Source organism: Neodiprion pinetum, chromosome 6, assembly GCF_021155775.2.
Source record: "Neodiprion pinetum isolate iyNeoPine1 chromosome 6, iyNeoPine1.2, whole genome shotgun sequence".
Lineage (NCBI taxonomy): Eukaryota > Metazoa > Arthropoda > Insecta > Hymenoptera > Diprionidae > Neodiprion > Neodiprion pinetum.
In genome coordinates this window covers 19,116,239-19,138,591 of record NC_060237.1, presented here as the reverse complement: position 1 = coordinate 19,138,591, position 22,353 = coordinate 19,116,239, and the positions used below count along the sequence as shown (strand labels likewise).

Below are 22,353 nucleotides of genomic sequence, written 5' to 3'. Positions count from 1 at the left end.
TATTGTGAGAGGACTTGTGAATGATGAACCTTTTCGAAGAACGCCAATTTTTCATGACATCGAATACAATCGATCAAAACCGATGGTAAAACGTTTGCCTCGTGAAGCTTGATTTGTGGTTGAAAATTTCACATTGATCAAAAAAAAAAAAATATATAACATGCGTATCGCGCTTGAAGTTTCCATCGGATCGCTGCCCACGTGAAAATGCGAAAAGCGATTAAATGAAATGTTGAAAGCTGCGTCAACATTCAACTAAAGATATATTTTCTCCAAACGAGATGAATTCCTAAGTAAACCTTTGGTGATATTTAAAAGTAAATGTAAGGAGAGTGGGTCGTGTAGCTATGTAGGTGAAAACAACGAGGAAAATTTCAACATTTCAGGCCCGCGACAAAAATCCGGCAATCGCTTTGAGTCGGAATCCGCGTCCTTTGAGGGAAGACGGACGACGGTTTGTTCCGTCGATCGTCGAGGGAAGAGCACCGCGAACTGAGCCGCCAATCAAAACATCGGTGCAAAAGGAGGAGCGTCCATTTGTTACGTTAAGCTCTAACCGCGTCGGGAGTGACAATGAGTAAGTCAGAAACCTGACACTGCATAATGTACGCGGCAGTCTATTTCCCATGGGCTTAAGGGGTCCCGGAAACACGTCATATCGCCGTAAGACTTTCTCGTGTTCACAGGACCCGGGTAACCAGCCCGACTAGCAGGACTACCAAGCGAACGGAAGTCCTGCTCCTCGCCTCGCCCAGTTTCGGGCTAATCCCATAGCGGTCCCCTCGACTGGTTGAAGCGCGTCTGTCTATTTCTACATTTGTCAGCGTCGGATGGTCGCCGGAGAATTTGCACGAATTCTCGTTACAGTTTCGCCGTTCCGCAATCAGCGTTTCCCAGCCGTCATACACGTGTAGGCGGTAACGTACACGGAGGTCCGACGTACCCCGCCGGATTACCTCCGGCAGCTTAAAAACCTGCTGCGTGGTGGGCGTTGCTGTTTCCTGACTAGCGAGAAAAAAACGTACGTAGAAAAATACTGGAGGATTGAAAAAGCGGAGAGAACGGGACGGAAAAAGAGAGAGAGAGAGAGAAAAAAAGGGAGGTAAAAAAGAAACGGAACGGGGCAACCGTCGCTCAGCTTTCGAATCGTTGCAACAATTGAAAATCCCGTAGAGCTTTCAGCCGCCCCGCGTTTCGCGGCAACCCCTCCACCCCCTCTGCCCGCCTATCCCATCCATTGTGCGATATGGACGTGCTTCGATGAAAGAGAATCTGCGAATCGTTAGCATTGTTTACAATTAAGCCATCGCGAACGACGCAACGGCTGCAGGTACACTCCCTGATATGGTGTATACGTGTTGAAACCCTCCCCCCATCCCTCAGTTTAGCGTACGTGCGTAAATTTTGCGAGTTTCCCGCGGTAAAGCCACCGGCTCAGAGAGATCGATTGATGCGATGCAATTCAACAATTTGTCCTTCCCCATCCGTCTTCCGGCCTCACTCGAAAGCTCCGCACCGTTTTACTGTTCGCCATTAATTGTTGATCACCCGGGGAGCCTGCACCGGACGTCAAACTGTTCTCGTCCACCTCCTCGTTACGCTTGCAGGTAGACATTTATCGATGGATGGATTCGCAATTTGCCCTTTATCATCAAGTTAATTGATTCACATTTTAGATTAGGTTTCAGTTTTTCAATGCTATTCATGATACTTGTTGTTACAGAGGAACAAAGTATGTCTTAAGGGAAAGCATTTGGAACTTTTATTTCTCTCTTGAACTAATTGTAAGAAGATTATTTTGATATCATTCGTCGAAGCGAAGTTCACAAAACTAAGGGAGAATACAACTATATCGGCTACTAGTTTCATTCGGTAAACGTTACTGATATGTGTATAATTTCAATTCGTATAAAAATTCACGATCGTCAGAGGAAATATTATTTGGGACTGATTTGACAACGTGAATAACACAGGCGGCTGAATGGGGTTGAAAATTTGTTATGCCGCGAGAATTTCGAACGGTCGGCGACGTCTGACGGCAATCCGAAAAACTTATAATATATTTTTGTTTCGTTTCAACCGAATAACAAAATCTTAATATTTTCCAGTATTAAATAACTCCGTCGACACTTTGCAATTAACATGAAAACCTTCGAATTTCTGTTGAATTTACCCTTTAACATACGTAATCAGACTCTAAATAAAATCGCAAGAAGTGCGAATTCTGTCAATATTGAAAACGTGTCAGTTATTTTAACACTTCAAGAAGTATAATAACATTCTCAAATCATAAATGATTTGAAACGGTATTGAAATGGTCTGATCGTTCCGCTTGGTGACCCAACTCACAATCAGCCTATCCAGACGGTACTGGTTCGATCGTCAAAGCATAGCGTGCGTGTGTCATTGTCCAATAGAATCAGCATGCATTCTATTGGAAATTATCACCCGGCTACATCGTTTCCCATCAATTCCTGTAGTCAGCCATTCGTCGGTCGTCATCCGGTATTATTGCCAATAGCGGAAAATACAGCCTGTAACAACGCCGCCGCTGTGACTGCAGAATAATCACACGTGAAGCCACCTGAATAAGGGCAGAAAAATGAAATATTTTGTTCGCCCTCGCAGTGTCGCTACACACGGTATTGAAATTTTCGTATTTATTTAACGATATCCACCAGACGTTCGCGAATTTTCCAGCTGCTGGTCGTTCGTGTGCAATTCAACTTTTTCGTCAGAACAGATGAAAAAAAATAAACAATACGCTTCCGTGGAGAGAATATTTTGAGATTCAACTTTTTAAAAACATTTTTTACATTTCAATCAACTTGACACTTTGTGCCAACGATGAGTATTTATGTTACAAATAAATCAAATATAACGCGAACGTCATCATGGATGAATAAAAAATGATTCAGGTATCTTTTGTTGTTAGAAGTAAGTCTGAAATAATCGAGTATTTCAACAATACGTACGACACAGACGCTCACACACGTACGTTCTTAGATTAGAGGTATGCTACTGGAACCGAGCTTTTTTGACGAAGGATCACAAAGCCGGCCGAGTTTTCAAACAATTACTTATCGATCCGGTGACGCAATACACGAAGAATGAAATTGCCCCGTGGGAAGTGGACCGGTATAAAAATAGCCAGACGAAAGCTTGCAAAGAGAAAAAAATAAATAAATAAAAGAAGAACGTCCTACACTTGCCAAAATTGGATACTTTTTATTAATTTTGTTACGAGACGCAGGTACATCAAGTATTTCTCAAATTATTATATTCGTAAACTACGAAGATATCTTTAAAAATGTAAACGAAAAGCTCAGATATGGATGTTTTGGTATAAGTCGCATCAAAAGATGAAGTTGAAAATCTAATACATTCGTTCGATTTCACTTTACGACGACACATTTTATTCAGAAGACTACTTTTCATGAATTCATTGAAATTCTTTTTTCTATTTTTTCTATGGCATTGTTAATCATTTATTTTACAACATTATACCAGTATTGATTGTAAACAACGTAAATGGCAATATCGAATACTGCAAACTGAAAAATTAAGAGAAAAAGCCATTTTAGTGATTTCGTAGAAAACTAACGAATCTCATAGTTTTTTTTTAACAATTTTAGAGTGATATTTGAAACAAACCTCTAAGCTTGTGTTCAACATTCCAGTATTTTCTATTCTTCTATTTTCAAAAAGATCTCTAAAGGATACGAGTACAATAATTTATTATAATAACATAAATAAAAAGTATCAATTACTGGCCAACCAACCTCCGTAAATCGCCGGATTGAAAAATATATTGCACGTTCAAATCCGCGTACCTAAGCTCATCAACTTTTCCATAATGAACTCTGTACACTTCCAAAACAACCTGTCAATTTTCCTGGGTGTAAGCTAGCGCCATAATTCCTCCGGAGACAAGTCACCCCGTATTTCACCCCCTCGCAACCCTCGAATTTCAGGCGTCGCGTCAAATAGGGGGTGAGAATGCGGACCCTCCCAGTCCCTGTTGTACGAGAGGCAAAGAATGTTAGCAGGGTTGCCGTTGTAAATGAATCGCGGGGAGAATTCCGGGGCGTGTACACATGAACACCGCTGACATTCACCGTAAACGGGACGCAGCCGGGCTGCAGAAGCTGTCTAACGAATTCTTTTCTCCGCGGAATAAGAGCCAATCCGGTCAACTGTACAGGGTGTACCTAGTAAACGCCACAGTATGTTGGGTTGCCTACCACAGAGGGGAACATATATCGGTAAAACAGAGCCACTGAGTCATATAATCACTTCAACTTGACTCCGGAATTCGGTCGCTGGACGCTTCAGCATAGGTAATAAACAACGAAACAACTGCTTGACCAAATCTAAACAACTAGCCAACAGGGGCGGTTCGAGCTCGCTCGTGAGAACTTCAACTGCGCTACCTGCCGATAACTAGGTAGGTCTGTATTACCGATATTTGGTCCCCTGAGTGGTAGGCAGCCCAACATACAGCGACCTTTACTCAGAAACAGCCCGTATATTTTACCGCGTAGCGGCTGCAAAGTGGAGGACTGACGCCGAGGCCTCACTGCCATCCACATTCCGTGCACCGTGAAATTGAAAGAATTTTGATCATGATGAAGATCAAGGTGACTTGAGGCGGATGCAGAAGAAACTTGCTAGTGGAAAGCGGAAAATGTATGGGCGGAACCGTGAATCATTCACATTATGCAGCGGTTGATGCAGCCTGCAAGTTTAACGTTTGTACTTTATACCAAGGATTTTAGCGGAGATCGGATCGCGGGGCTTTGCGAGGGAAGAAAATGATTAATAACGTCAGCTTCCCATTGTGTGACGTCATCATCCACCCCTCGCCTCCCCCCAACGCCCCGGCCATGGTTGTACCTTCTTTGTGCCGCAGCGGTAATAAAACACATTCAGGTCGCCCTGCAGGTCTCCAGCGGATGACGAGGGACGGTCCACACAGGATGGACGACCGGCTCTTGTCTAGGGGATCTCGAAGAGACTCGTTAATTTCAACGTGCCCGTGTAACCTGCGTGTTATTTCAGGAACGATGCCAAGGCGCTCTGACGTGATTGCGATAAATTTACGAGGTGAAAAACAACCGTTTACATTTCGCAGATCGGAATCGCGGGAACGAAAAGGTATTCAGAATACTAAAAGTCGGCTGATTGCTGTTCTTGATCGAATCAAATGGTCTGAGAGGGATTTGGTCAGGTTGAACACTCGTTGAACATTGTTTACTCAGAAATCGCTGTCAAAGTTCGTTTGCTCACATTCTGATTTCTGATCAAGATTAGGGAGGATCGTCAGACCAGAAATTCAGTCGGCTTATCAGACAAATCCAATTGTAACACGCCAATAGATCTTTTCAACCAAAGAAGTCAATATTTTTATTCGAGGAAATGAATTCAAAATTCGCAAAAAAAAAATCACAGCAAGTATGACAAGCTTCACAAAGTCACTATGAAAATATCAGAAAATTTAAGACATTTTTGTAGGAATAATGAAATTTTTAAAACACTGCATATTTTAAAGATTTATTTGTTTTGATCTTTTCAAACAATGAGTATCGACTTGGATTTGTTGGCAAACTTACTCCCTATACAACTTCATAAAACTTGAACATCAACTTAAACTCATTTGAACTCTTCAACGAGAATATTTTGAGAATTTAGTACCACGCTATTGACTCATCTTGAAAGATTTTTGCACACTTTTCATTTTAAGACAAGAAGCTATGAAAAATCGTTGAAGTTGAAAAACGTTCTCTTTACATCAAAAGGTAGCCAATTCTGCATGCTTAGAGTTGAACTCACATTATTGGTTCCATTCAGCGATGGAATATTCGTATAAATACGTGCACACAGATGTGATTTGACATCTTACGCGTGTGTGACGATATCGTGTCCGCTTAATGGAAGGAAGATACGTTCACTCAATGTACGTATATACCTATAATATATCATGTAAAGCCAGGAACGAGTGGTGAAATAAAGGAGGTACAAATCCGTTTTCGGGGGGCTGCTTTGCATGAAACCTTTATACATGCGTGCTCCCGTTATTACTTCTTTACAGGGCGCTTTTGTTGTCAACCTCATCCTGTTGTGTTGCAGGTATAACAAAGCGTATCCGTTGCCCACATTTTTAGATCATTATAACCCTGCGTATTCGCGTAGTAGCATGACCAACGAGAAGGGAAAAAATGCCTCAATTCCACTGCAGTCAACGAGCATGCATATTTTCGAAGCCTCGCATCTTTCGGACCTCATGATGCCTGATTTTTTTGAAACGTCAGGCTGCTTAATTGATTAATCCCTGGTGATTGGCTTATCAATTTCAAAATTTGTCAAACCTGCTTTGAAAATGATCTACTTTTTACTGCGAGTGAGACTCTAATAACTATCACAAAATTTTCGAGTAGGTGAAACGTGTGAAAAAACTCTGAAATTCGCAACTGAAATATTAACGACTTGTTTAGTACTCGCAGAATAAGGGGTTGAAAAGACTTTAATAACAAAAAGAAACTCTTCTTTCGAAGATTCGTGTATTTCGGTTTCAAAATAGGCACTTTTGTCGAATATTTCGTTCCATCTATCAATTAATCTCTAAAAATAAACGCGTTACATATACACGCATGCGTTCCTGAAAATGCAAACGTGATATTTTACCGACGCTTAGCCAAGATGTAAAACTTTTCTAGAATGTCGGTATAGGAATCTGTGTCCAGAGCCGGCTTTGTTGTTCTACTACCTTATGTTTAAAATTCCATTAATTTAAAAGAAGCAAACAAACTGGAAAAAGTTAGTACCGCCTTCAAAGCGATCGTTGCGCACCGTCTATAGGTATACCTATGCATATGTATCGCGTATACGTAAATCAACGCACATTTCCAGATTTACAAGGGTACAGTTTTAATCGTGCAATTCATTTTAATTTTACTATCAATCCCCTCTTGGAATTTCTACGCTCGTTTTTAGGCCCTTGCTTTTCTCATGGCAAACACCTCACTCTCTCGGCTTCAATGACCGATCATTTCCCCCGTCATAAAAAGCTCCGCGAGTGCTCGCGAGGACCCTTCTTCCATATTTACGCTCATCGTTGTTTGAGTACCAGTCGAGGGTTGCTGCGTAGGTGGCTCATATCATTTTGCACCATCGGTAGGTTCACGTTGATAAAAATAAAACGGGGCAAATCGATTAATCAAATACTAAACGAAGAACAAATCAGCGGGAAATCAATGATTTAAAATGCGCACTGTACCCGAAGGGCCAAATGCTACATTTATTTAGAGACAGACATTTCAGCTGAATGAAATTCAGCGGGGAATGAAATTTCCCGAATTACACACTTTGCTGACGGTATGTACATACCTACTGGCCCGTACCTAATGGGAAGAGATCTCGTTGAATCCGCAAACGTACGAGCGCGTATCCGGGATTAAGAAATCAACGTCAAATTACACGCACCAGGATAAAGTGGCGGTTACGGTTTCAGGAGATCCCGCGTGGCTAGTTCTTATCTCGAATAATAATCGGGCTACTATACTTTGCTTCGAAACAAGACATTAGGTGGATTGAGTGAGCTTTTCTTATCAGAAAATACCCCGGCCCTTTCCTTGCGTCAAGGTTTTACCCTGGCCGCGATTACTTTTCATGTTGAACACTATAAAGATACGAAAGTCAATTTTTTTTCGTCGAATATATACGTTTTCTCGGCGACGATTTCTTGCCCGATTAATTCGGTTCCAATCAAGTCTGTGTGTAATTGATATAAAATTGTGCTATCAGCAAATTTTTACACACGTATAATTTTTAGAAATTTATTTCACTTTCGAAGCGCGGATCTCTCAGTTAAATACTGGTGACAAAACTATAGCGTCGAAAAATATTTGCATAAAAACGAACGATAATAGAGAAAGCCGGAAGGTTAAAACAAATAAGAAAATTCCTGAAAGAATATAATAATTACAAAAAGGACTGCAATTGTCCTCGACGTCGCCTCATTAACTTCAAGTACTTTATACAGTGTATTTACCTTCAATTAGAGTCTTGAAAGTATGTATGTGCAGTTGAAACAGGCCTGATGAGCTGGATACCCTCGTTTTAAGGGCGAGCTTACCGAGTCCCTTTCTTTATTTCGCCCGTTTCCTTCTCTTCGCTCTGCCTGCGGTCCTTGGGTGAGTATGAAAACGAGTTTGGCGCAAAATGATTCGATAATAGCCCGACCCTCCGTCTGGCCGCCCGGTAATCTCGCCCAGGATACGGTGCAGACCCTCGCCAAGCTCGTCTTTTACAGGGGACGGGGTGTATTTTCCGCTATACAGCTTTCATTCCTCGAGTGCCTTCTCTAATAAAATTAGAATACAAAAAAAAAGGTTAAAAGAAAAAGCGAAACGTTTGCGGGGGGGGGGGGGGGGGGGAGGAAAAAAGAGAAAAAGTAATGGACAAAAATAAAGTTAAGATTCCCTCGCGACCGCAAATTTCCTCCCGAGATACCGGAAAAACAACGACCGTTGTAAATTTAAATCCAACTGTAGGGAATTGTCGGCAGGACATTTATACTCTTCGAAATGATCATCCTAGACGAAATGGCTTGAAGGGATAAAAAAAAAAAAAATGTTCGATCAATTTCGCAGATTTTCAGTATTGCGGCAACTCTCGCAAAACTCTTATCGAGCCAAAGGTGCGTCCTTGACTTGGAATGCCGATGGGTCATAAAAGAACGTGGTTGCAGATCTTAATCCGGGACGTGCCTGAAAGAAAGTCGATCGAGTCCGTCAGACGACGCCAAGGTTATAAGGGTTCCTCGAACTTTCTTATGCACGGATAGTTCATTTGTGGAAAAATTTCAGAAAACCTGAAACGTGTACTCGATTGCTGCGCTGAGAAAATTTCATTTGTTGCAGTAACTAGAAAAAATTCAGTAAAATAGGTATCGTTAAAAAAAACTGTTTGAATTACGAAAAACGAGGTACACCTAACCATTTTGCGCTATTGTCGATCCTTTTTTGGTAATTGCAACGCAAAATTAGTTTCTGAGGTTAACTCTACTTTTTTAGTTAAATAAGGCTTTAACGTCAATTTATCGTTGTACAGGCATTAAATTGTCGCAACAGTTACAAGAAAATATAGTAACAGTGATCGCAATGAGAAAGAATAGTAAGGGATACTAGACTTTCTGGTAACAGCCACAAAACTAATTTTCATTTTGTACCTAGAACTATATTTTTCGATTGTGGTAAAAACTGAAAATAGTTAAAGACTGAGCGGTAACCGGAACCAAAAATTTATCTCAGTGCGTAGCGAATTGTTTTCTGATAAAAACCTCACATTACTGATCAAATTTGATGATACGTTCGGTTCGACGTTGTAAGAATGAAAATGAAAGTCATAAAATACACACCTTCTATAGTCATTCGTGTCTTCAAATTTGATTAGCTTCCATTAAAATTTTTCTGGAACTTCTTGTGGAAATTGACAGGCTTCATTAATTATTTCATTGAACATTTTCACTTCATACCCATACATAGTTTTCAACTGAATGTCATTTAGCTTTTGTTGAACATTCAAACGGTAAAAAAGAAATAGAATAGAATAAAATGGTGAGATTGCGCGAGCCTGAAAAGTTACTTGCACTGTCAAAACCTCGATATCTTTAAATAAAATTTGTCGCGCATCTTCCGCTGATATACATACCTATGTTGAATACAACAAGTATGAATAGAATTAAAGAAATTTTCAACCATTTTCTTTTTTTCGAAATTCGAATATTGTTAAAAAAAAAAAAAAAACTGTTTCCTATTCACCCCATCGCAAGAGGTTTCATCAGACATAGATGCGAAGGCGATTGAGTGAATCCGATTGCGTGCATTAATTTTCTTTTCTTTTTTTCGACACAATTACGGCCTGGCAGCAGGAAATCGTACCGAACCCCGAAGCAGTTCGGCAAAATGAAGCCGCCAGTGCCAGGATCGCGAAACACAGATTGGGCGTTACTAGTCACAGCTCGGAGATGGCTGGAAATGACTTTACTATACTTGAATCACAGCCACGAAATCTCAACGCTGCGCTCCGAGTTTCTTTGAGGTTAAAAACTCCGAGGATTTACTAGCCTTTTATGAAACACTCTTAAATCGATCGCACCCCCGCAGCCGAATACGATTACAGATGGAAATATTAAATAGAATCACGCGAAGATATCGGGTGGGCTAGAAATTTAAATATCATTGTTTTGATAAAAACGACGCGGCATTAAGACAAATCTTTCCACTCCATTAAAAATTAAAAATTATTGTCTGAAAATATTGTAGCAGTACCGATCAGTTATTGAAGCAGTTTCTTAAACATTTATAGAAGCTGCAGGTTGTTTCGATCCTCGGAAATTTGAAGGAATATACGTATTTTTTCCTAGTATTTATACTGATTGAATGGTACCTTTCATAATCGGTTGGAAATAATTCTTTTGAATGTTATGTTTCAAATTATACCATTTTATGAAAAATCGTTTTTAAAGAAAACCATTTTAAACGCTCTGCTTTGATTATACATTCTTAAAAGCATTTTTTACTCATTGTCAGTCCTGGTTAACGTGGAATTAGGGACTCTATAACATCAGGTATAAATTTGGCAAAAGTAAAACTGGGATAACGGAGAAACGAGCGGTAAATATAAATAAAAACTTGCGGCTAACCGTGACTTTGGTTAACAGCGGGGTAATTTGTCTTCGTTTAAAAATCATAAAACACGGTGCAGACGTTCCAAAATCGCCCGTCAAGCTAATTCCACCGAAATCCTTGTTGCACGTACGTATAATAATCTCCGTATATATTCGAATACAAGGTTTATACCTACACAGAATATATGAATAAATGTATGGAACGTGCGTTTTTTAGAAATGAACGCCGATTAAGTCATACCCTCAGGATACGAACGCAAATATAGGTATGGTACACACAATGCATACATTCCAGACGTCGTTCACCTGGTTAAAATTGCGGCAAAAAATTCTGCCGGCACAAGCCCGAGGCGATTTCCTTAGATCCGCATCTATGCAAGCATGTTTTTCAACCCTTTCGGGGAAAAAAGTCAACTGAGTGCAAGTCGAGCGTGAATCGCGACGGCACGTGCCTTATCACACGGTATAGATTCGAAGCAGGCTGGGGATACGGTTACATGTGAGGCATTCCATGCCAAATCGATCAGGGTCTGGCCCTTCACCTCTCTGATTTGGCTCGCGATTTTTTTGTATGATTGTTTCGACTCTCGAAGGCACTCGGTTTTTTTTTTTTTTTGTTTGATTCCTAAATCTTCCGAATCGATTTGAATTATCTACAATTTTTAAAAACGAAATTATTAATCGATACAATTTAAAAATCTGAAATATCATTTATCAAGTATCAAAATTTTTAAGCTTTGAGTCAAAGTGGACTGGCTCTTCCTTTTAATTTGACAAAAAGTAAAGAAAAGTTTTTTGATATATTTTCTTCGACCTTTATTCGAAATTTTTTTATCAAATTGGAAAGAAAATTCAGTCCACTCCAGCTCAAAGCTTAAAAATTTTGATACATGACACATGATTTTTCAGATTTTCAAATTGTGCCGACCAATATGATCGTTTCGAAAAATTCTAAACGGTTAAAATCGGTTCGAAAATACTTGAAGAAAAAAAAACTGCGTGTTTTCGAGAGTTGAAACAATCGTATAAAAAATCGAACACCAAATCGGAGATATCAAGGGTCAGACTTAGGTCGAGTTAGCATGGAATGCCCCGTATCTGTATTCGCACATAGGCAGAGACAGACATACAACACGGGTATAAAGTTAGCGATGCACCATGAGATAATTCAAACGGTTTTAAAGCGAACAAGTCGACACGCCACACTTCCGGTTATCGGATGAAAACCGAACAGCTGCCACCAAGAACGTCATTCCGCCGTCGCCGCAATCGCAGTTTTAATGACCGTGCGGTATAATCACTTAATTACAATATAATGCAAGATGAATGAATGCCGCACGCCTTTCGGTCGTTACGCTCTCTAATATCGGGGTCGTATTCGGGGAGAAAGCCTGTTCCGAAAATGATACCACGTCACGTCTCTTCGAGTTTAGTTATTCGCACATGAATGTCGCAGTAATATCGAACCAATATCGAAAGGCTTTCCATGCCCATCTTTTTATCTCGGATCTAGAAATGGAAGTCGTTGAAATTCATTATTTTGATTGTACGTTTTTTTCACAGTTGAAACGTTATTTCTACCAAGTACGAAGTATGAATTGACGTTAAAATAAATTTGCAATATGTCATGATATGTTGTACGGTTAATTAAATTGATTAAATGTGACTCAATTTCGATATTTTGAAACTGAACACATATAACACAACTCAACGGAAAGAAGGATTTTTTGGTAGACTATACATATTTAAAAAAAAAATTGAATTTTTTATCGAAATATTACTTTTTTGGGTTATATATGAAAATTTTGATAAAATAAATAACTAAGGCCAATTTCTAAAAACTACGCTTACTACTAGGGTTTTTGACATCGAATCTCAAATGTGAAGGATAACAAAACAAGTGTTGAACAGTGTAATTCTTAAGAGACAATTTCTTAATCGTCAACATTTATAGAAATACTTTATATACAATATATAAATACACTTAAAATGTGCAAATTTTTAGTTACACCTCGCATTCGGTACGTTGAGAAAAGGATGTGAAAATTGATGCACTACTTTTAAAAAATTGTGAAAAATTTAGACCTATCTATCTAGCTTTCTCGCTGACGTTAGATTTCGTTACGTTAAATGCTTGAACGGCAGTGAATTCGAACATTAAAATATGAAAGAATTACATGAAAGAAAAAAGGACGCTTCTGAATATGTGCGAGTACGTATTTTTTTTATATCTCCATCTTTTGTTATCGTGTACTGAAATTAAAAGAATAATAATAAAAATTTAAGAAAGAAAGAGAAAAAAGGCAAACAACAGAGGCACGGGAGGAAATTTATTTTTCCTGCTAATTTTTTTCTCTTTGCGCGTGTATACATATAGAAATACACGTATAAAAAGCCACGCGTACGAATTCACGCACCCGTAACGCCGGTCTGTATATAATACCATGTATTATACGTACATATGCATGTATATAGGCTAATTATTTGGCCCTGTAAAGTACCAAGGCGTATGAATTACCATTCGCAACGTCCGAGATCCCTTCTCGGAATATACATGTATGCGTCCGTATATTTTCGTTTCTGCCAGGGTGAAATATAAAAGTACAGGAACGAAATAAATGAATGGGAAAGATATAATCACAACAATGTGCCGCGTGAGAATTATATTGTATACACAAAGTCCCTTTCACCATCCGTTTGGTTGCCCGGTATAGGTATCTACCTATTTTGTTATACTTTTGCGTTACGTCACATTTCCCTCGTTCGCGCCACCCTTCGCCTCGCATTAAAATATTTCTAATGGGATCAACCCTCGGGTGAAAAAGTAAAAGAAAAGAGAAAAAATGTGATAGAAATGAAAATTCTGCTACGCTTATGTTTGTAAAGCCACTTAAATGGTCAAGGAGCACGTTTACTCCATTAATTTCGATCATTTTCACAAAATGTTGATAACGATAGCGGCAGTTTTTGTCTAATCAGTTGAATAACCCGAACATTAATGTTAAAACGATTTATGATGGAGAAAAAACTGCAACCGAGGTATCGCATATCATCCGATTTGCAAAGAACCTCCACCGCGTCGTTGACCTAGATTTTCGCAAAGTTCTGTTTTATTGCGGATAATTAAGCGGTCGGAAACTGCGGTCAGGAGCCTCGTGTGTCACGATAAGAAGAACTTTCCTAATCCTGGGCGAAGTAATTTGTTCGACAAATGAAATACGAGTAACGATGATCAAGTGGCGACATCCTAAAAGCAGGAAAAATCACGCCAGTTTGCAAAACGTGAACTGGTGTTAGCTGTAGTAATGGCGTGAGGGTGACGCGCGAAACCGGATTGAAAATCAGTGAAAACCGCGATGCCGAGCTTTTTTGAAAGGGAAAAATCGCGACTCCGGATCGATAGACGACGTTAATTCCGTCTGTCCGCACCCTGCGTGATGGCAATAACCCCATCGGGGTGGTAAAGGCTGAACAAGATGTCATTGAGGAGAAACCACACAAAAACTATCCAACAGGGGAGATTAGGGTAAGCCCATCCGGGGCGAAGCGATGATGGTCGTTTCAAAGGTTTCACCTGATTAATCGACGATCGACCCGCGGCGAAAAGGCGAATCGTCCATAGACCAAAATTGAGATATACCAAAATTGAGCTTTGATCGCGGCTCGTATTCGTACTTGGACTGATTGCCGATAATCGATGGATTAAACGCCCAAGGGGAGGATTACGTGCGATGCTACAGAAACTGATTATTATCGAACTCGGATATCTATTTTCCTTTTCAGTAAGTATTATGAATTATGTCAATTCAGAAAAATTCGTGGCCGATGTTTGCTGTCCGCTTAAGGAGACGCGTTATTTTGTTTTTCAGCTTTCAGCTCTTCCGAGAATTCAATTAGTTGCCTCAAATACCCTGGAAATGATAGGTTGAGCTTTCGCTGGATTTCCACGTTTTGAGATCTCTTGAAAATCGTCTAAAATCATTCGGACCTGATTGGATTTTGATCGAAATCGGTTGCATCTCGTTTCAAAGTGATTTACGAAAATGAACATTTTTCTACCCAAGTCTCTTGTTTTCCCAAATATCTCTTGTTCGGGTGTGCAGTGAATTGTTTCTGAAAAACATTACATACGCCCTAACGTCTGCGAAGAATCCCATTTCTCAGAGTGCTTTTTTCTACAATGAATATGTGATCAGTGTTTCCGACGCTTTGAGGGCTATAAACCGGTAAAACAGTGCCCTGTAAAATCCGTTTTCAGGTTTTCGCAAAGCTTATATACTTGAACTCTCGGTGATTCGCATTAGGAATGAAATGGGATTATCCCTCAGGATTTTTCCCGCAATTCCGAAACTCGCTCTCCAACATCCCCAATTTAAAAACTCTTGTGAAACTCGGCCTGCGTCTACGCGAACCTTACCTTGCGTTAATACTATCCCGGATTTATGTGTGTGCATGGAAAGTTGACGGCAGTGAAGACCGAAAAGGCTGGCATGAGCCGTTCACCGACCCAACGTCTCCTCCTCACCTATCGATCCCTGGTTATACGTATAGAGAACAGTTCCTCTCCGGAGCTCATTAACCTCTTCAAATACCTCAGCACGTGCGGACTTCAGCCCTTAATGCGTTATTGTTTAACGAGAAAATATTGTTTCAGCGCTGTTCGACAGCGGCGAGTAACTCCGGACGCATCGTAGTAAAAAGTTGGTATTTTTTATTCCCCAAGGCTGCGTTACTATAGACCGACAAAACTGAATCCTGCAACTCAGTTTTACTCGTTCAATATGAAAAAACGTTGAATAGTCTGGGATTTTTTTTCTACATGGAAAAATAGCAGAATGCAAGTTTTTACGAGTTTTTGAAAAAATCGATAACTTGAAGCTCGATTATTAATGGGTTTTTTCCGACCTTATATAATATATGTGAATTTCGGTTCTCGGTGTCTTAGGTCAAAATCAAACACTGTCAATTGCTTGACGTTTCAGCCCTTTGATGTAGGCCCTCGGCAAAAGCTAATATATTAATACATATATAAGTTACACAAAAAAATTAATCACTCGAAGCTCGAACTTTGATGTATTTCCAAGTATTGTACAGTCTTTGCGAAACACTTGTTCAATTAGCATACCTTAATATAGGTGATCGAATTTTAAATGAAAAACTTTGAGATTAAGTAAAGCACAAAGGCTTTGAAATAAATAGAATACAATATGTAAAGATTGGTTGTATTTTTTCTTTTTTTTCTTTCGTTTATTATTTTTATTATATCAAACGCAAGATGTATCTGAAAAATCGTAATTTTGGATCTAGAAGACTTGTAACATTTTGTCACGAGAATTTTAAATTTTATCGCAACTTCATTTTGATTATAATATTTACTCGACGTGCCTGGTCAATTTTAACCGAAACTTTTACTCCATCTTGTCGTATTTTTAAAACTTTTAACGACTCTCAGTCATTGTTTTTAATGATAAGGAAAACAACGTCGACTGGCAGGTATATAAAGTGTGAGAATGACAGTAAATGGAGGCGAATAGGCGTAGCGCAAGGAGAGAAGAACAGTAACGACGAAATTCCACCCAAATACCTTACAGTATACGCCTTGCCACGTATTCACAACCCCGCAAGCTTTCCGCGCGAAAAGCTCCAAGAATCGCAGCTGTCACAGGAACACGGCAATTCAGCTGTCGCGATGCGTATTAGGACTCGTTCAGTGAAACTAATTGTACGTTAGAAAAACGAAGAAGAAACCAAAATATAATTTTGAAAAAGTTTCGAAGGTTATAGGAGTAATAATTAATTTGTAGATTCGAATCGTGAGACAATCTTGAGATAAAACGTTTATTGTACCATTTCGGTAATTCCCAAAGTGTGTACTTCGTCAGTTCAATATTAAACAATTTCATTCGCCATCTATAACGATTTTTTGATTGAATTCAAAACCTGTGAAGAAACTTACACGTCTCAGTCAATTTCGTTAAAGAAATTTGACCAAACAGCGTGCGTTAAAAGTTGAACGTTTCTGTTGAGCACATGACAAATTGAAAATTTCCTATAAAACCGTGAAAATCAAGTTTAAAGAAAAAAAACCATTCATATGAAAGAATGCAAGTTTGTAATAAGAGTCGAATTTCAAAATAAAGCTAACGCTGTCGATGGTCCATAAAAAAGAGCATTGAACTTCGCGCGTTTGCGATACGTGTAAGCTTACATTGCCAATCTGTAAAGCGAATGAATTCCGAGCGTAAAGCTCATACGAGTTGAACGTGTAGAAACAAGGTTACCGGGAAAAAAGAAAAGTGTGGACGAGTAATAAAAGAATGAAATCTCATGCGGCATGCCGCAGTGTAAGTACGAGAGGAGAATGTTTAAAGAACATAGTAAAAAGTATTGCAGAGAGCTGAATGCCGTGTGTTATGGTTGCAATATAAGACGTTAACTGAAGAACTATCGGGCGCTCCGTACCTGCGGGAAACTCGGTTATGTGTACTTATCTGTCTATCCATTTTCCGTTGCGACATTCGTGCAACTTATTAGGGCAATATCTTATTCGCGTAAACCTGCGGAGAGAATTAAGGGGGGGTTTAGTGTGGGCGCTTATTTTTCTACCTATTTTTTTCTAGAAAACTGTGAGAAATTTTTAGATTCGGGTTTTTGTAGTCAATAATCTAAAATGTAAACTATCATTCAACGTTTGTTACAGAAAATGCGTGGTTTCTGATAATTAACGTGATTTTTGGAGTACCAATTGTCCTAAACGAAAATTCGAAAAGATTTTGAAAATATGGGTATGACTATGGTCGAAACGTTAAAACATGATACTATGACTTTAAAATTATGCGATATCACGATATCGACATGATTGTAGTTTGGACTATACACTGAGAGAAATTTTTAGTTTCGGTTACCGCTCAGTTCTTAACTATTTTCATTTTTTACCATAATCTAAAAATATGGTTCCGGATAGCAAATGAAAATGAAAATTAGTTTTGTAGCTGTTACCAGAAAGTCTGATATCCGTTACTATTCTTTACCATTGCGATCACTGTAACTATATTTTCTTGTAACTGTTGCGAAAATTTAATGCTTCTGCAACAATAAATTGACGTTGAAGCCTTATTTAAATGAAAAAGTAGAGTAAATCGAGCAAACTGATTTTGGGTTTCAATTACAAAAAAAGGATCGGCGACAGCGCAAAATGGTTACGTGTACCTCGTTTTTCGTAATTGCAACAATATTCAAACAGTTTTTTAACGATACCTATTTTACTGAATTTTTCTAGTTACTGTAACAAATAAAATTTGTCTCAGTGTAGTCATACTCATATATTTTAATAGTCCTGTTGGCGACGCATACCAATACATAGACAGAAAACAACAGCTGAAACTAGTGCTCTATGACCTATAATTTCGTAATCAGCCGTTGCCACAGACCATTGTTGTCCCATGTCATTATTAAGTTATAATCCGATGTTTAACGCGATATCAACCTGAGAATGTGTAAAAAATTAAGAAGTGTATTAGTCGAAACTCGGAAGAGAAAACACGTGAGTTTTGTTGAAAGTAGCTCGTTATTTGTGCGAGAGTGATACAGTGAACTGCGTGAACATAGGGCTATCAACTCGGCGAATCGAGGCTCATAATGATCGATTTGATTATTAAATGACGTTGGATCGTGTTTCTAACGTACTTGTGATCGAGTAATTAGATGCGAGAGCAGAACTAGGTAAAGCCGGTTGGGGATTCTCGCGCTGGCCTTCCCGGGGCCTCATGATTGAGGTTTGGACCCAGGGTGGTTGACGCGTTGGGGAACCAACGTGGTTATTGCAGTCCGCGGATCAAAAAGACTTGAAAATAAATAACAAATCACACAAAATTGGTGTAGCCGCGTGGGCTGGCCTCGCCGGGGTAGCTGAGCTATCTCAGGGTGGTTTCCGTGTCGAGAAACCGGCGCGGCTCGCAGCCCCCGGTTAAAATAGTCCAGGTACTGACAGATGATTTCGGGTGAGATGGTACCTGTACGCGTCATCCCGGGGCCTACTCCGGTTCTGCTCGCGACGAGACCCGTGTTGAACGGATAACCGTTAGAAAGTTACCCAAGTTGACACAAGCGTTGAATGATTACTGATTGAATGAATGTAAAGCCTGTACAATAAACCCTGACGTACAGTTTCATATCTGATGGCCATATTATTAATCGTTAAATCGACCCCGAACCCACTATTATTGTTTTGAGTCTATCGAGAAGGGTGACTGTGAGACCTATAGCTAGTACAAAAGGAAATTTGGGTTCTTGTAGTACCCGGCTGTGAGGTCTGTCACTAACAAGTCTTTTTGAATTTTCTGTTTACGATAACTCAAATTTCAAATATCACGTTAGACGATAAAAAATACACATTTTACGCTATTATGCCGCATACAGCGGCTATTTCACAATATTTTGCAGTAAAAAGATTCCGAAAGATAGTCCAAATTCTACATTATTAAGCAAAAAAAACTCAAATCCCAAAATTCTTAATAGATTTTTGGAAAGAAATTCTAGAAAATGCGATAAATCACAAACGTTCACGCCAAATCCCCCCTTAAAGTGGGAAGAAAATAAACTGTGGGTCAGCATGCAGCCGTATATACTCCATAAAAATGAAGTTGGGAAATATCAAGAAGCACATGGCACGTGTCTTCGGAAGTTGATCATTTCGGATGGCGATTCGCCAAAGTTAATATTCCGAAGCCGCGAGCATGTACTCGGATATTTACGCCTTCCCACAGGAACGCGAGCTTTTCCTACCCGTCTGACGAAAGCTTCTTACAACTGGGGAATTCCTCCAGGATACCCTGTATGCGGAACTCTGGGAGTTGGGGTCAGCTTTTTTCCCATCCTCCCCCCCCCCCCCCCCCTTATCGGTTTTTTTCCCTTCGCATTTTGCCGCTTGTCTTACCCCTCAGGGCTTCGGTCGCTGCTCTCGCTCCCTGCGAAAAGCTTTGACAACGACACGCTCCTTGAGGAAATCAGACGTGTTCTCGGCAAACACGCATTCTTCCGGTGTACCTAACCTTTGACCCCATCGTATTTGATCCGACTAATTTTTTTTTATTTATTTTTTTTATTTTCCACTTCCTGGAAATGGAGAATATTGAAATACCGCCAGTATATGAGTCTAATTTAGATACACTGAGTTAATCTCAAAGTTTGTGCTGTTACTGAAGATCTCTAAAAGGCGCGAATTACGCGAGCTACACTTTTTATACTTATCTAGACATTTTTTTTCTCTTACAATAAATAGGTGGAAAATTATTCGACAGCTTAAAAGTCTTTACGAATTTCGCAACATTCACCTGGTATGTATTTCTACAGTCATGTAATCATACAGTAACTGTAGAAGAAAGTAAAAAAATGACTACGGAATCAGTACCAATAAACATCCGGGCCGTTGAATGAGTAAAAATTATTTGAACGTTTATTTTTTTGAACCACAATTCCGAAGCGATAGACTAAAACGTACATTAATCAATAGATCCTAACAATTCCGATAGAATAATCGATCGGTCGACGATGTCCGAGTCACAATGCGGAATGATTCGATAAAAAGGAAACGGAAAACAGTGAAAAACAGACAAGAGAGAGAGAGGAAAAAATGTAAGTAAAAAGAGACTTGACCAGGGTGATAGAAACCCTCTCTCCTCTGGGTTTTGCTGGTTTTACTGAAAAGGTTGGTTAATGTCGTGTTACCTCCACTTCTCCCATGCAGCTCTGCCAAAAGCGGCTATTCAACCGCCTTACACTCGAGTATCCTTACACTCTTTTCTTACTCAATTCCTCGTCTCCCTCTCAATTTTTTTTCACTCCCTTTTTATCCCTCTTCTCGCTGACACAGGGCAGCCTTTCTTACCGCCGTACTTATAATACCGCCTATAAACTCGGGAGGATTATTTTCTGACAAACTTTACGCGGCTGATGAACTCGTAGCAAGGATCTACATTTATACAAGGATCGCGCATACAAGATACTTGAATTTTTAAACCTTGGATTCGCCACGTTTTCGCTTCGACATATTTTCGATCCAACTCTACGTTACGTGAAAAAAAATCATACAGTGGCAGCAATGAAGCATGACGAGCTCACTTTGTGTTTTTCATTTCAGATTGAAGGTATAAAGAAGTGGTAAGAAGACACACGCACCGGCACCAATCAAACGCCATGAAGAGACACTTCGTTCTCATTGCCCTCGCGATTGAAATCAACCTCTACTTCGCAGGTGAGTTATTACGAATACCACAAAATTCCATTGGTGAGGTTCGACTCAAGTTCGCCTCAAATCCTCTCTTGTCTTTCGTTTCATGAAGCAACTACAGAGCGATGAATATTCCATTCCTTCGAATCAACTTTTTTCCCCACCCTTGCCGTTTCTCCGTGTTCACGGAGAAGAAAATAAACGATACCAATTTACGTTCGAGCCAATTTCAACCCCGCATTTCATAACCACTTTGCCAATCAGCGGCGCAAAGATTAGGTCTGAAAACGACTTTATCATCGACTGTTTAACAACGTTACTCCGACGTTTCATCATTGCAATGTTCTCCAGGATAGCTGGAGGCGCGGTTGCGCTGCAGGGAATTCTGATTACTCGGAACTACACGTAACCCTAGGTCGAACGGAATGACGAGCAGTTGAAACCGAACACAGTGGACCATAACGAGATGAGAATTGGACGATATTTGAGCTGCGCGGAAATTCCAGGCTGTTGTATCGGGGCCAAACCGTACATGCAGTTTGGACGAGATATCAACGCGAGCTAATAAGCTCGTTGCTTCCAATTAGCGTTCGATCAATCTCGATAATGCGAGATCTAAGTTTGACGGGCGTAAACTTGGGGAGTGAAAACAGTATTCCTACTTCGGAGAAATTATCACAGTTAACGTTTCCTGGATAAAACAAACCAGGGCTTTGCGGAAGGTTCCCTTGGAGGTTTTGAAGATGGTACGGACAGCCGATGTAATTTGAATCAAAAAGTTTCATCTTCGGGTTTCGGAGTGATTCTCGTGCCAGACATGAAACACTCGATTCGCGACGAGTTAATGACTTTAAAACCAATTTCCGCGGAATTGTAACGGCTCGTAGAGCTTCGCAGAGTCGAGCGGTTTTCAAAGTTCAGCAGGCTGTCAGCTTCGCCGGACTTTTTGGCAATGCCATTTCATCGTTTTTCCATTCGTTTTTACAAATCCTCGATCATGCTTGTTCACGCAACATTTGAGCGGCGTTAAGGGAGAATTTCGGAAATCTGTATCGCGACAACAAGATATTCAATTCAATTGGTGTTTGTTTTATTGAAAAGTATGTAGATTGAGGTTCGTTTGCACAACTTTTACGACAATATCTATTCACGTGGAGCATTGTTATTGACAACAATGTCAAACATCTCGCTCGGCGATATCTTATCCGGTACCTACGATACCTCGAAAACAGCTCAACCAGCTTACTTCAAATTTTGAGACCATATTTACCATAAATGAAATATTTTTCCTCATCAAAATGGTTCTTGTTCGAAGTTGAATTTCGATTCTCTGTCCAGAGGTTACGCCTTTTGCATTCAATGTAAAAAAAGGTACGACAGTAAAAAAGAAAACACAATAGTGAAAAAGAAAGTGAAATCGTGACGTAGAGCAGAC

The 22,353-nt window shown here is 39.8% G+C and overlaps 1 protein-coding gene across 3 annotated transcripts in view; it reads left to right on the top strand.

Moving 5' to 3' along the window:
* The window catches only part of LOC124221608 (limbic system-associated membrane protein), a 55,260-nt gene that overhangs the window by 16,218 nt on the left and 16,689 nt on the right, over positions 1–22,353 (top strand). For all 3 annotated transcript variants that reach the window (XR_011177484.1, XM_046631791.2, XM_046631792.2), the window contains one exon: positions 20,829–20,942. Coding sequence is in view for 2 of the 3 variants with exons in the window: in XM_046631791.2 (XP_046487747.1) it covers positions 20,885–20,942 (58 nt within the window). In the remaining variant the exon portion in view is untranslated. The remainder of the gene's footprint in view (positions 1–20,828; positions 20,943–22,353) is intronic.